General features: G+C 36.1%; 1 protein-coding gene across 1 annotated transcript; it reads right to left on the bottom strand.

The window, feature by feature from the left end:
• Nucleotides 1-1,879: 1,879 nt before the first annotated feature.
• On the bottom strand, nucleotides 1,880-15,731 carry LOC139133192 (voltage-gated purine nucleotide uniporter SLC17A9-like). Its single transcript, XM_070699628.1, has 9 exons — nucleotides 15,139-15,731; nucleotides 10,981-11,106; nucleotides 9,365-9,584; nucleotides 8,665-8,764; nucleotides 6,770-7,009; nucleotides 6,189-6,285; nucleotides 5,579-5,698; nucleotides 4,828-4,999; nucleotides 1,880-3,766 (listed from the first exon to the last, which is right to left on the bottom strand). The coding sequence occupies exons 1-9, from the start codon at nucleotides 15,151-15,153 to the stop codon at nucleotides 3,597-3,599; spliced, it is 1,260 nt and encodes a 419-aa protein (XP_070555729.1). The 5' UTR covers nucleotides 15,154-15,731; the 3' UTR covers nucleotides 1,880-3,596.
• Nucleotides 15,732-15,898: the final 167 nt, after the last annotated feature.

Genomic DNA, 15,898 nt, shown 5'->3' with positions numbered 1-15,898 from the left:
GAATGTTCTAGACTAATTGAACTCAGGTCATGATGAGTGTGGGGGAAATGACCTACATAACATCATCCATCTGGATTACAGCTTACTGAGGCAAGCAGCCAGTGAATTTTATGAATATTAAAGACTCATACTTGACTAAATAGTGGCTTTGTTATCAAGAAGTACTTAGTCTTGATTTAAGTCACTGGATGATCAGGTATACAGGTATACTAGTACTGCTGGCCAGCTGTCTACAAATTTTGTATGATCTTAGTAATAATATACATCTTACTTATTTGATAATATGTAAATTACAAATTTAAAATGTTGTTAAACTAATGATGGCAACAAATTTTATTGTTTCTATACATGAATATTACTATGTTTAAAATCAACTTGAATCAGTCATACTATGTTTAAAACTTAAGTAGTTGCAATGTTTGTTTAAAATGAAATATTTCATTGACTTAAAATCCATTTCAAAATTTTATCCTAGGTGTGAGATATCTTCATATTGACAATTTATTTAGGACTCAGGAGGTTTGGTGTTCACTCTGCATATAAGATCTGGCAACTGCCCACAGCAATTTTCCCTGCCTATATGTACTTATACCTGAGAAATTCAAAGAAGTTGATAACTTCACTGATCAGACTAAACTGTGCTTGCTGTGAGTAGTTTAATATTGCCCCATTAAGAATGACGCACAGCTAGAAATTTCTGATAACAGTTGTTAGCATACTGTGTTGTGTGAAAAAGTGGCTGAATATTTGCCTTACGTATAGCAATGTTAAAGCCTAATTTCCTAATTGCCTGTTAAGCTACGCCAGTCTAAGTAAGGAGAAAAAAACGCACATTAATACGAAAATTAAGTGTGGCTTCTTCAGCTGTCTGTCACTGAAGGAAGGAACAAGCTCGGAATGAAGTATTGCACCATATAAACAGGCAAGGAATACTAAATGTGTCTGGTCATGATTACAAAAATCTCACTGCTTGTGTCATGTAAAAATTCTGAATTCATATCATTTGTAACATGATATGCTGACATCTGCATTTACCTGTCTACATATTTACATACAAGTACGTGGCAAATCTGAACTCAACTGTGATTATAATTCTATTAATAGCTTACTGTTTTGCACTATGCTTCATCAATCAATCAATCAATCAATCAATCAATTAAAAAAATATGCTTCATCACTACAGATGTATAAAATTCAGAATACCACTACAGCCTGAATCTGTGTATAGTAACTTTAAAAATATAATTTGCTAGGCTTTCTATCTTTCTTACTGTCATGTGGATGATTGCACAAACATTGAAGTGTTTGTTCACGCAGCAAAATCTGGCAAATTAATGGCAAATATCATCAAAAATTCCTGAGATTTGATGTACCTTGCTGTTTGTGTGCGGTTGAACATTCCATTATAGGAAACTCTGTCACAAGTCCACTGGCCTGGAGAGGACAGATTTTTGAAAAATAAATGTTTTGAAATGAAATGTCACCTGTTGATTTGGCACACTTAGTGTGCTTTGGACACTTGGACACTCCTGGAAGGAGTCTATAACAGACAGATTTTACGGTACTGCGATTCCCTAGTCAAAGAGGGACTCCAGTAGAGTCACCTACTACAAATACTTTGTGCGTTAGTTTACCCTACTTCTTAATTCAGACAGAAATTAAATGAGAGATGTGACCGAAGTATCAAACACTAAATAAAATATTGATACATGAACGGTAACGCAGTGACAGGAATCCTCAATATTATGGCTGCCATTGGATAAGACAGTTACAGTTCTGTACTAGCATCTGCAGTATTCATAAAGACAAATACAAGGTGTCGTACCTGACTGACCAAATTGTCTGGCAAGTCTCTGATCATTTTCATTTCAATTTTTCTACTAACCATTTTATATCATTTTTATGTAATAATCACATGACAGTGAATATTTGCATTTGGCAAAGTTATGGGCAAGATTGGAATGTAATGATCATCTCTACTATTTCAACACTACAATACGAACCTATTGATCTTAGTGACCTTTGTTATTTTCTGCAGTAAAGTGGGAATGTTCCAACAAGAAGTTGAAAGGTTCTGGATGATGTTGAGAATCACTCAGAGACAGTGTAGATCATTTACTAGTGGTTTGTGTTGAACTTTTGGCAGTACAGGAACTAGACATACTGTCTATAATGGGAGTTGCAAAACTGGTAATTATTGTCTGGGTAGTAAAATCAGTCAACCACAAATAAATCAACTCTGCGAAAGTTGAAATATTGTCTGGAAGGAGGTCACGCTTGGTCAAAACAACACCACATATTGACTGCACACATTCCGCTAACTATCCAGAATGAATCACTTGCAAACATTGTTTGTGCAGATCTGGTGGTGTTTTTATGACTACATGCACCTTTGACCTTCTTCCATACAATGTACCAACTTTTCACAGAGTTGATTTCTTTATGATTGATATTATTACTAGATGATATTTACACCTTACAGTATAGGCAACTCTGCAATTTAGACAATGTGTCCGATTGCGTACCGCCAATGGTTCATTACAAAGAACTGTAGCAATATTTCCAGTAATTTCGATGTTTAGCAGTTACTTAAGTAAATGTACATCCGTAACTCTTGATACATTTTTCAGAGTTTTTGTTTGTAACATCAACTGCAGTTTCTTCTTCTACTTCCAAAAATTATGCTGAGATATAAAAGTATTCATCATGTTGAACTCAGCCTGTACATGTGTTCGACTGCACTGTTATTATTGACAGGTGAATTCTGGTCTGGACTAGAATTCAAATGTAAACTATGAGCATGCATTTTAGCATATAAACATTGTGTTTACAGGCTAAATACGTATAAGTAAATATGTGTGTCAACATACTTCAGGAGTAAAATGAGAAAGTGTACTTGAGAAAATCATCAAAAGTTATATCTGCTGTCCCCTTTTGGACTAGGACAGTGTGCGTATTTTTTTGTTTGTTTTTATCAGCCATCATCCAACGAATGTTAGCCCAATTACAGGATGAGGTACCCATAACCCACTAACCCTAAATGGAGCACAGAGGAGTAAAGTGCCTTGCTCAGGGGCACAACACCATGCTGGAGTCTTGAACTCATGTTTGCTAGAGATGTATGAAATATTCAAACAATGAAATAAAATAAAAGTTGCTGTGAGTACCGCATGGTCATCAGTGGAGGATAATGAACTGTATGCAGCATTTGTTTAACAACGTAACAGAGATACCTTGACAAGAAATGCATGCATTTAGAATGCATCTCAGGACAGATATTCAGACTCAAATTTTTCCAATACTTCTCTGGTCTATTGCTTGAGCAATCTCATTTTAAACCTCTTGAAGTCAGAACAATTTTCAGCGTTTGTTTCTTGAAAATCAAAAATTGTATTCTTCCCCATAGAGGGGACACAGAAATGGCAGCCATTTTGAATTCCAGATATTTGTAAATGTTAGGTAATTTGTTTCGTTAGTTTCAAACTTTGCATGCATGGTGACCTCTGAATTTTATTCCTGATTTGCTAAGAGGATTGTTGTTAAAGTTTCACTGAGGAAAGTTTGAGCAAAAGTCTAAATCTTTCACTTTAGAGATTTTAATAAATAGGTTCTCCACTACCACAAAAGACAAACATCACAGATCCTAGTGCATTAATGACAGCGGTGGAAGTGAAGACGGCAGTCCAGCTGCCAGTGAATTGCAGTATGTGCCCGCTGATGTACACTCCAATGAAGCCTGGAAGAGCCCCTGCAGTGTTGGCAAAACCTGGAAAATGTGACGTAAAAATAAGAAATAATTGATAATGAATTTGTAATGAAACAGCGTAACTCTCTTGTACATAGTTTGTGACTTGATACATACTGTATGTAAAGGTTAACATAAACAAATCAGATGAGATTAACAAATTTACATATTAGCATCTTATCTGTAACTTTTAAGTCTGTCATGTTTTTACATGTAATGGTCTTGAACATGGAGCTCTTTCTTTATATTTGTCACAAATAATGTGTTTGCTTGAGGAAATACAAAGTACAGCATAAGAGACATACATGTACATCAATAGCTTAAAATTACGCATTCATATAAATTTTAGAAAGTTGATATTGTTATTCAATGGGCTCTAGAAATTTACATTTCAGTGTTCTTTTCTATATCAGGATATATTTCTGTTTTGATTTGCCGGTCAGGTCTAATGTACATGTACTACTTTGGTGTTCATTTTTTCTTTTCCCTGATGCAAGAATTCATCATTCCCCAATACATGGTTTTCTCTACCCTGTTTGCAAGTCCCAATCAAAGCACTATCATGTTGCTTTCCATGATCTGAACACGGTGAACTATTCATGTGGCAGTACAACCCAGAAAATGCAATTCTTCATCATGCAGTGACATCTATGGTAGACTGTGCCTTGGGACATGTACATGTGTATAGACTCAAATTAACAAAACTTTTCTGGGCTACTGCTTGTGTGGGCTAATTTTGAGGCTCTTAGAGTAAATCAAGTTTCCACCATTTGTTTTTGTGAAAATTGAAAATTTTGTTTTTTCCCATAGAGTTAACACAGGGATGGCAGCCATTTTGAATTTCAAATGTTGGTAAATGTCAGCTAATTTTTTTCCCTGGTACCAAAATTTATGATGAACCCCGGTTTTCATTCTTGATTTTGACAGAGTATGAATCAAAGTTTCCAATTGGAAAGTTTGTGCAAAAGTCCAGTCTTTTAGTTTAGATGTGAATACTATTTTAATTCTCATATTCCTAAATGTTTATGCATGGCTTGTCTTCCCCGATAGCAGAGTTGAACCTCTATCACCCTGCCACTTACCGTAAACAAAACCAGCCCAGTTTGGGGCAAGATCTTGTGGGTTGATTGATGCACCAGATGAATTGAAGCCGTCAAAGAAGAGAATACCCGTAATAACCAGCAGGGCTGACGTGTATGATTCAACAAATGGGAAGAGCATCAGGCAAACTGTTGTACCTAGACCGTATAAACCCTGGAAGATAATGAAATTACTTTTTTCAGATACTCATACAGTATTACGGATGTACATGACTTCATTCACAAAAATTTTGGTTGTAACGGCACACTGTTAGTATGTGCTCTAGCAATCATTTTGTTGATCAAAGATTTGTAGCTCTGAGTTGGGATGTAATATGTGGTTATGCAGACTGCAGACGGTAAAAAAATATACCACTTCTCCGCAATTGAATATGGTTTCCTTGTAGCCATGGTTCAGTTTATAATGACATTGTTTCATCTTTGTACGTCTAACTATATATGAACCTCTGTACGGATTTCCCTTAGATAATTGAATTGTGGTACAAGGCAAAATCACTTGGTTAGAATCTACCATGATCAGTCTTCACTTCTAAAAAGCAGGTAAGATATCTTGGGACGACAGTTCATGAGCGAGTCCATACTGGCGCAAGGCACGTATCGTTAAAAAAAGCATAAAATTCATATACTTCAACAGTTACAGAAGATGAAAATTTACATGGCGGATGATTAACAGTACACTCATACACACCGTAGATTTCATTATAAACTGGGATAAAAAGGGAGCGCCACCTACCTGGATAATTTTACGAGCTGTTGTGACAGAATATTTCCTAATCAACTTGTCTGCGATGAACCCCATGGTGATACGGGATGGCCCACTTACAAGCCATGGTACAACATTAAACACCCAGCCCTGTGAAAGCAAACAGCAGTACTTGAAACATGAAATATATTATGGACAGCTGTAATAGCTTTCGGGTATGCTATGAAAAATCTATTCTTTGATATATGGGTAGTGATAAGAGCTCTTCATTGAATTCCATCTGAACTTAACCCTTTGAGCACTGTAATTTTCCCCCTAAATATCAGGGTAAAAGTTTACCAATTTTTATGAACTTTCTGTAATTTTTTCCAAGATTTTGGACTAAATGGACATAAATTTTCACGAACTACACTTTTTGACCAAAATTTTGGTAAAAATTAGAAAAAAATTGTCTAGATCTGAAAGAAATTGTTTGGCGTTTTATTGTATAAAATCGACTTTGGCGCTCAAAGGGTTAATCTTTATTCATGTGATCCTCCATGTGTACTAATCAGTCTGTGGAACACCGCACATCCCCATTTTATTCTGCCATTGAACCGTTGGAAATACACATTGTCTACTGAAAATTCTCCTTGCTCACCTTCTCTCCGGGAAACTTGTCTTCGAAATACGTAGGCATCCATGAAAACACAAGGAAGAACGAATAGCCATTGCAGAAAAAAGCCATCAACATTGCCCTGTTGGTACAAATAAAAGAAAAAGAGATGATATAAAACAATGCAGTATGTTTAAATGGGCTTTGTACATGTTACGGCATCCTCTGTACTGTACATTCACACAGTAAATTAATTATTGCATGTTCTATATTTGTTCCGGTACATACCCGGTACATCCCCATATATTAAGGAACAGTGACTTAACCTGTAACATTTGAATTTCATACCTAAATAGTTAATATTAATTTAATATTTCAGCTGAAGTTCATGGTCATTGACATTTGCTTCATATGATTTTGATTTAATATTTTGGTTGTATAAGGTTTGATTGTTGTTCTTTGTGTATCTGTACTTACCATATGTGATTGACAGCGATTTAAAAAATGTCTCCCTAAAAACTGCAGACAAATATTTCTTTTTTGCGTGTTACTAGCCCAACTGTAACATACTGGTAAGTTAGAAACAGCCCTTTTCACACTTTTCAAAACAGAAAGGCCTAACTCACCAGAATGCTTTGTGTTTGAACCAGAGTTTCCAGGGAATCCTCCGAGAACTCGACGAAGGCTTCCTCCGGAACAGGTCTATGGCTGACTTTTTCACATTGCTGGTATTGCACGTTTTTTCCATGAGAAAGTGTCTCATCAAAAATGCCCAGAGAATTGAGCTGATACCAAGGAAGTAGAAGACGCTCTCCCAGTGATATTTGTGTATTAAATAGGAACCAATGCTGCCACATAGCACTACTCTACATGTAACGATGACAAAAAACAGATGGGAAATGTAAATGAAATTGAAAAGAAATAAACCAAGCATGTACATTTAATCTAAAGAATTTAAACGGGCTCAATTTTGCAGCAGAATTGAAATATTGAAAACAAGGAATATATGCAATCAAGGAATGAACACATCTATTTATCTGCCAATTTATATACAGCGGTTTGTGTTGAACTGTTGGCAATATGGGAACGAGACATACTGTCTAAATTGCAGAGTTGCTAACACTATCAGGTGTAAGTAGAGTATAGCAGTAATATCAGTCTATCATCAACCCTGCAAAAGTTGAAAAGTTGTTTAGGAGGAGGTCAGTTACAGTCAATACAACACCACTACATGTAGATCCGCACAAACAACATTTGCGAACGAAGCGTTCTGGAAATTGCGTGGGATATGTGTGGATGCGTGTTGTTGTTTTGACTATGTTACCTCTTCCAGATAATGTTTGAACCTTCGCAGAGTTGGTTTATTTGTGGTCAACTGATACTACAGCCTAGACAATAATTACGCCTGGCAGAGTTGGCAATTTCCGTAGAACCAATGGTTCAATGCCAACCACTGTATGTACTTTATTGTAGTAGATTGTTTGTTTCACAGAATGTTGGCCTCCAGAATTGAAACCCTGCAGTACTGCGAATATGTGCAATTTAGCTTTCCAATATGTTAATTTTGACATGGCCACTAATAATAATGGTCCAAGTTTTTGTATTGTTTTGAAAAGAGAGTATTTAGCTCATTGATTTTATTTCTTTGGTATGACTACAATTAATGTGGAGTAAACGTGTATCCTAAGTTAGAAATGTGTAAACTAATGATGACGAGTTTCTGGTGAAACACTTCAATAGATGATGGTTTAAGGAAGAACATGCCTCAAAAGTGAAAGACTTACACTTCTGGCCAAATTTTCCTCAGTGAAACTTTCAACCATTCTCTTACCAAATCAAGAATAAAAATCACCGGTCACTGTGTACATTTTGGTACTAGAGAAACAAATTACCTTACCTAACATTTTACTGCTATTCAAAATTCAAAATTGCCACTATCCGTGTGTTAACTCCACAAGGAAATGTAAAATTTTCGTTTTTTGAAAAACTATGGCAGAGAAACTTTTGCTTTCCCCAAGAGCTTTAAAATGAGCCCCCATAAGTGGTAGATTAGTTAAACAATAAAGCACACCCAGCGATGGTATACCACGAGATTTTAACAAGTTCATGACATATATGCAAGAGTGATAGCGAGTGCATATACCGGTATGAAGAGACCTGGTCAAAAATCGAGTGGTATGGGTATGATTTTTTGCTATTATATCATAACAGTATTTTGAAATTCTGGCGTGGAATGCAAAGACTGATGTTTGCTCAAGCTAAGAGCTTGAGCATATGCCAGCCATGGTATATCGCCAATATACCAGGGTTCTTTTCGCATCTCAACCAATCCGATCGCTGTATTTGCGCCATCAATATACTGGTATGATATAATAAAGAATAGAGAAAATTTGAGAGTCTGTATGTGGCGCATTCTACGTTAAACAGTAACATACAGCAAGTAGCAACATATACATGTATGATGCACCATCAAAACTAAGACACTAACCACACGGAGATACAATAATGAAACTGTCTTTACCCAGTTGGAGAGCCGGACACCATTATTCCATAAACAGTGGATTTACCCTCTGTTGGTACTTTTTGACTGATTAGACTGATTATGGCAGGATAGTGAAGGGCTGGAATGGAACATACATGTAGAGCCGTATTTAATTGAGAAGTTACAAATGTAACATCAAGGAGACATCATGGGCCAGTGGCTAGAGCAGTGGACTCACGATCAAAGGAAAGCGAGTTCGAGCCCCGGCATGGCTATGGTGTTGTGTCCTTGAGCAAGGCACTTTATTCCTCATTGTTTCTCCCCACCCAGGAGTGATGGGTACCTGGTAGGACAGAGGTTGTTATGTGTGCGTTTAGCTCTGCTGCGCTTACTGGCTGCACATGTGAGCTGTTGTTTGCTCCCCAGGGAGTTGTAGTGGTATCACATTAGGTCCCTTGACCAGGGGTAATAATAATTGTAAAGCGCCTTGATCACATGTACTTGTGGATATGTGCGCTATATAAGAACCCATTATTATTATAATTATTAACTGAAGAATATGTTTCACAATGCAGAGACCTTACTTTGCAAACTATGACAAAGAAGAGAAGGTTGGAGGGATGCACATGTCAGAAACTGTCAGTCTTGAAAACTCTTTCGTAATGGCATTTGATGTCCGTCTAAACCTGTTGTCCATTTCCTGATTCTCACACTTGCCCAATCTTATGAAAACACCAACCTTGTAAAGTACCGAAGACAGTCCTTTGCAGGACCAAAGCTGTCATCTGCACTGACTTGTCTGAAAACGTGTGGCAGAGGTATGGCATAGCTAGCGTCAGCGACCCCCATCCTATGGCTGCCAAGGTGATGACCTGATCTCCTCCAATCACATCACTGATATACCCGGCTGGTATCTGCGTCAGGGAGTAGCCCCAGAAGAAACTGGACAACACTAGTCCCTGTAAATAAAGTTGGAAATTTTGAGAAAATTCTGAGAAAATGTTGAACCTCATGATGAATGATGATATCATTCAGAACAACAATTTGGCATTTTTCAAACAATATCAAGGTCAATGAGTTAGGCTAGATTTACAGAGAACGCCACATTAACCCGTCAAGCCATTTAGCTAAATGCCTTGTCAAACAGAGAGTCATTTGGCCAGATTACAAGGCGGTCAACTTCAGTGGTCTGGTACAGCGATTGTAATACAAAAGTCCGCAGGAAGCCCAACTCTGGCCATAAAATTGATACTGATACTACAGGCTGCGTAAATATTGCACAGTGGTACAAACCATTTCTCTCATGGTGTATCTTAGAAAATAAACTGAATCGAATGAAGAATAATTCACGATTGACACCGATTGAGATTACCCGCTGATTTTAGTGTTTGCAATTGCTGTACCCAACCAGTGAAGTTGATCGCCAAATTATTTGTTATCTGGCCAAATGACTCCCTGTCTCACTAGGCATTTTGCTAAATGGCTTGACGGGTTAATGTGGTGTTCTCTGTAAGGTAGAATGTGCCTCAGGGACAGATATTCGGACTCTCAAATTTTTACAATTCTTTTCTGATCTGCCACTTGTGGGGGGGGGGGGGTTCATTTTAAAACTCTTGGGGTATTAAGAAAAAGTAAGTTTTTCAAAAATCAAAATTTTTGTTTTTTGTCATAGAGTTAACATGGACATGGCAGCCATTTTGAACTTCAAATATCGGTAAATGTCTGGTAATCTCTTTCTGTAGCACTAAAAGTTGCATGGGACCCCTGATTTTTATTCCTCATTCTGTAAGAGTGTTGATGAAAGTTTATTGAGGTAAATTTAAGCAAAAGTTCATGTCTTTCACTTTCGAGGCACATACTACCTTAAATATTTTTTTCTGCCTTGGACTGTGCTTATTATTATTTTACCACTGCAACTTGGAGAACCACAATACCACTTGAGTTGAAAAATACAATTATATCCCTATAAAACAGTGTATAATGGACAGCATCAACTAGGGTTAAAACAAATTTATTCCCTCAAGGTTTTTCTGAAATCCATTTAAAAGACTTTGTCAAATTTGTGTTTACTGATGGACATGTATTTTCAAGAATTTTGACCTCAATAGCAACTGAATTGCTTTCTTCTGATAGGAAACCTTTTTGCCAAAATCAAAATTTAGCCAAGCAAAATGGATTTTTTTCCAAACCTGACATTGACTTTTGACAGTTAATACTAGACAAGTATCCGTCTCTCTGTCTGTTTATTCCCACATATACCAGACAATCTATCTTACACTCAGGCTTTCCTATACCGTACACTGGACATGTGTACTAGTATTTATCTATGCAGTAACACTTATGTCAAAAAGTTACCGTTTCTGCTTTGTCCCATCCAAGTTCAGTTCCCATGGCAACAGCGAAACAGGCACGGCATTTCGGCAAGAGTAATTCAGCGTTGAGAGAAAAAACAAGGCAAACGTCCACATCCATTTTTCTCTTCTGAAATTGGGAAACAATTGGAAGGTTACTGACAGCATAGAAATGAACATGTAATCATACAAATACTGATAGCACTATGTACATCAAATTCCATTTCCATGTCTACAGCATGTTAGTTTGATCTATGGTCCATCAATTGAGCAAACCACACAAGTTCTCTGGGAAATGTCAAAATGAACAACGGCAGAGTGGAATGCATTTTATACATGTACTAATGAAAATCCTGGCATACTTTTGGCATGTTTGTTGTTAAAACATTGTGGGATTACAAATCGGCCATAAATAAATTATTTCCCACAAAAATGCAATTATGATACACATTGCATTTCATGTGAAAATGTACATTTTACACAATTAATGTTGGTTTTGACTTCAAGTGCTTTACCAGCAGCAATTGATAATCATTTTTTCTCATTAATTCCTTAGTTGTTCAATGAACTTTAACATGCAATAAACAAGTTAATCATGAAAATTTCAAACAAATGAATATATAAAAAAATGAATAAATATAAACAAATGAAAAATGAGTAAATTAATAAAAACAAAATAAATCAGTAAAAGAAAAAAACAATAAAAATGTGAATATATATAACAGTGTTCTCCCTGATAAGGTAACAGGGGCGTGGCGCCCTCTTGTAAATTCCGAGCGCCCCCTTGCCAGAAATGAAAAAGATTATTTTTTTGAAAAATAAAACAATAAAATGTACGGGAAAAAAGTTGACAGTGATTTACAAGCAAAATGCGAGCGTGAGCGTCGATCCTGCAGACTGCAAACGTAATTCTCATCGATCTTGCAAATCTCGCGAGTTTGTGATGTCATCCGAGATCATAAGCCCATGTGCAACTCATCGAAGGCAGCATGGCTCAGTCCGTAACGTCACGTTAGCCACGGTCCCTCCATAGGGACCGTGCATTAGGTAGCTGAGTAAACATGGCAAGGAGCTTGAGGGTAACCAAGGACAGCAGAGTACACTGAAGTTTTATAGGAGGTTAGAATTTCGTTTGTGTATTACTTCCAAAAGCAAAACAACCTAATTTTAGGCTCGGTCGGACTTGTATCAGGATGAGAACACGTGAGTGTTATGGTGATAATTTTGCCATCGATGAATAAATGTATGTCTCTAGACTCGCTATGTTTTCGTTTGTAATAAAGTTATGGAAACTGTTTCAGATCTCTTTTCCTTTGAGTTTTTTGTACGAAAAAAATCTGAAAAAATGCTCCCCAAACCTGAGTGTTATGGTGATAATTTTGACATCGATGAATAAATGTATGTCTCTCGCTACGTTTTCGTTTTCAAAAAATGAAATCTTCATAATTGAAATCAGTGAACTGTAATAAAAGTTTGGTACACTGTCTCAGATCTCCTTCCTTTGAGTTTTTTATACGAAAAAAATCTGAAAAAAATACTCCCAAGTGCCACCAAATAACACCATTTTAATCGCTGTTTTTCAAAAGCTCCAACGGCAGGAGGGGGGACACCCCCCTCCTGACCTCCCCCCGCGACCGCTAACGCGGTCGCTTGTGGTGCTTCGCACCACGTCTTCGCCCTCTTCTTCAAAAAATCCTGGGGAGAACACTGTATATATATATATATATATATATATATATATATATATATATATATATATATATATATATATATATATATATATATATATATATATATATATATATATATATATATATATACATACATATATATATATATATAATGTATATATATTATATATATATGTATGTAATATATCCTGAGACTGTGAGAGAATAACTATGATGCAGTACGGTATATCCTGAAAGAATAACTAAATTAAACAAGTGTAACATAGCTGTTAGAATTTACTTTAATTTTAAACTTTAATTTTGTAATCTTTTAAATGAAGTTACTTTAAATTCAATCCAATTTTATTTTGAGATATTGGGCCACAATATTCCTTGCATGAGTACCTCTCATTACTAGGTCACTGTTAGCTGAGCAACTATGATTCATTTTCTAATACAGTGTAATGGGTTCTTTAGTGCCACCTGATGATACCAATGGAATGGAAAAAAAAAGAAATGGAAAAAATGGAATGACAAAAATAAACTGAGAAAAAGTAACTTATGTACATGTATGATACCGTAGGGCTATCGTACAGGTATGATTTTTAGTATCAAGCGTATCTAAATTTTTTATCACATACCAAACTAAACGACTTAGGACTAATATAACACTGTGGCTAAATTATTTCAGCTGTTTGCGCATCTGAATACTATAATCCGGCATTTGGATGAAAATGTGGAAAATAAATAGAGGGTAACAGCTGCTACAAAGATACTGTACATTATGTAGCAAATTCTGAACAAAAATGAATATGTGCTTCCTACACAATGTTGCATGGCATATACACCAAAATTTCACTTCACTGATATGACGGTGAAGCCTGATCATGATGGATACAATAAATAAAAAATTTGGGACAAATTATTGTATTAGTAGGTTTATATGTACTTTTTTAATTTGGATTGTAGAAAGAAGAAAAAAGACGCGTGTACCAATCATCTTACTACTCCACCGTCTGGCATGGCAGTATATCACATACATGCGGGAATTTTACAAAGATATGTTAGTTTTTTTATTTGGGAATTTCAGTACCTTGCCCTGTTCTAAATAGGAATTGCTTACATTCGTAGCAGAAACTCACATTGACAACATCTCTGCCAGTATTCTCATAGAATGATGTATTCACATTGATTCCAAGAGAGATCTCTTGATTGGATGACAAACACCTTACTATTATTTCTTAACAACAATGTGGGATTTATTGAAGGAACTTAAATTTATACGAATTTCATATTATTACCATTACAAATTATAGGTTGCAATAACTATTTTACTTGCAAGTTGTATGGGTAAGTAAAAATGTACACTGGCCACAGAATACCAGTACATCTCTCCACATCTGAAGGAAATTACTAAGAGAAACAAGTCTCATACAAATATCAAATAATTAAACATACTTTCATATGTTGATTATTAAGACATGCATATTATTTGTACTAAGTTTAGATATAAGACTGACAGGGTGCACTCATGAAAAAAATTATTAGCTGAGTTTTCATTAAGGTAGTATGCACCTCGAAAGTGAAAGACTTAACTTTTGCTCAAACTTTCCTCAATGAAACTTTTGACCATTCTCTTACCAAAGCAACAATAAAAATCATGGGTCACCATGCAAACTTTGGTACTAGAGAGACAAATTACCCAAGATTTCCAGATATTTGGAATTCAAAATGGTCGCCATCCCTATGTTAACTCTATGGGGAAAAATAAAATTTTCGATTTTCGAAAAACTAGATGATGAAAAGTTTTCTTTCATCAAGAGCTTTAAAATAAGCCCCCCCAAGTGGTAGTTCAGAAGAGAATTTATAAAATTTGAAGGCTGGAATTTCTGTCCCTGAGGTGTGTTCTACCTCAAGCCAGTGTTACAATCATCATCTGGTCATTTACTAAAGCAGACTCTGCAAGTCTATGATACTTGACTGGTGTCGAAAGAAGGTACTTACTTTTTACGTTGGGGTGAAAAATACATCCTTGCTGTTTGTGTGTGTTTTTTAATTTTAACGTTTTGGCGTAGAATTGGTTTAGATTGAACAGCAAGTCTGCCAATAAACTTGCTATCAAACAATTTTGTTCATTGTAGATCGTTTCAGCCTCTTGATTGCTTATTTAGGATAAAAGAATAATAAAAATGGTAATATTTATTGCATGCTTGTATATGATAGATTTACCGTAGAAGAAAAATGACCTGATTTTGGTTTGTTTCTGTTGTGAGTTTAATTTTGTTGAGAAAGTTGTTTCTTTGAACTTCACACTTTGGACAGACTAGCAAAAAGTGCATTTCATCTTCAATACTGTCTGTATTACATTGAATACAGTATCTTTCTGTCATTGGAATTTTTGGAATAATATTAATAATTGTTACATGTACTTTTAGCGATTCTGTCTGCCATCAGTTTTATACTCCAATTGTTAATAATTAGAAAATACTTACCCTTTCCAATAACATTTTGACGTCAAACCGACCATTTCAGAGCCTTCGTCATTTGTACCGTGTTCATCAAACTGCGAATCCTCCTCAAGTAGAGGTTTGGTGTCGGCAGACTGGTCTTTGTGGGCGTTTCTTGACATTATGAAGCCCGATATGACCACCAATTACAACATTTAATAGCATGTAGGCGGCATTATGAGGTGGCACTTAGGCTAAATTTATCGAGCCGTCTATTCTGTGATACATTATGCCCAACACATGTTGTTGGCACTTTGAAAAAAACACACCGGGAAATTGTAAAGTACTTGCAAAGCTGTTACCCCGAACCAGCGACGCACGGTAACTTGTCTATGAGTCCATATGGAACAACATTGTTATGACCTTGGAGTTGAACAATGTAAGCATTAAACTTTGTCCTGACGTTACGTTTTCAGCTATAAATGTGTAAAAGCGGTCCCTTATATGTGTAGAATCGTGTGGTGAGTGAAATCAACGCTTAAAGTCGTGAAAACACTAAAGGTAAACACACGTGCTGCATTATTGGCACACAGAGCCGACGATCACTGGGTGCGACAGCTACCTCCCTGCTTCAAGATGATAAGGTCGTGACGTTTGCACTCTGACCTGGATTTATTTAATTTTTCATGTTGATGATTATATGTTTAGCTTAATTTTCTCTTGTTTAAACACCATAATGCCAAAATATTGCCAATGAGATGACCTTTGTCAAGGAATCTCTTGTTTGCTATTGTTGTGAAATGAA

The sequence above is a fragment of the Ptychodera flava genome, chromosome 5 (genome assembly GCF_041260155.1).
Source record: "Ptychodera flava strain L36383 chromosome 5, AS_Pfla_20210202, whole genome shotgun sequence".
Classification (NCBI taxonomy): Eukaryota; Metazoa; Hemichordata; class Enteropneusta; family Ptychoderidae; genus Ptychodera; species Ptychodera flava.
The sequence above is the reverse complement of the archived record's forward strand: the minus strand, read 5'-3'. Positions and strand labels throughout refer to the sequence as shown.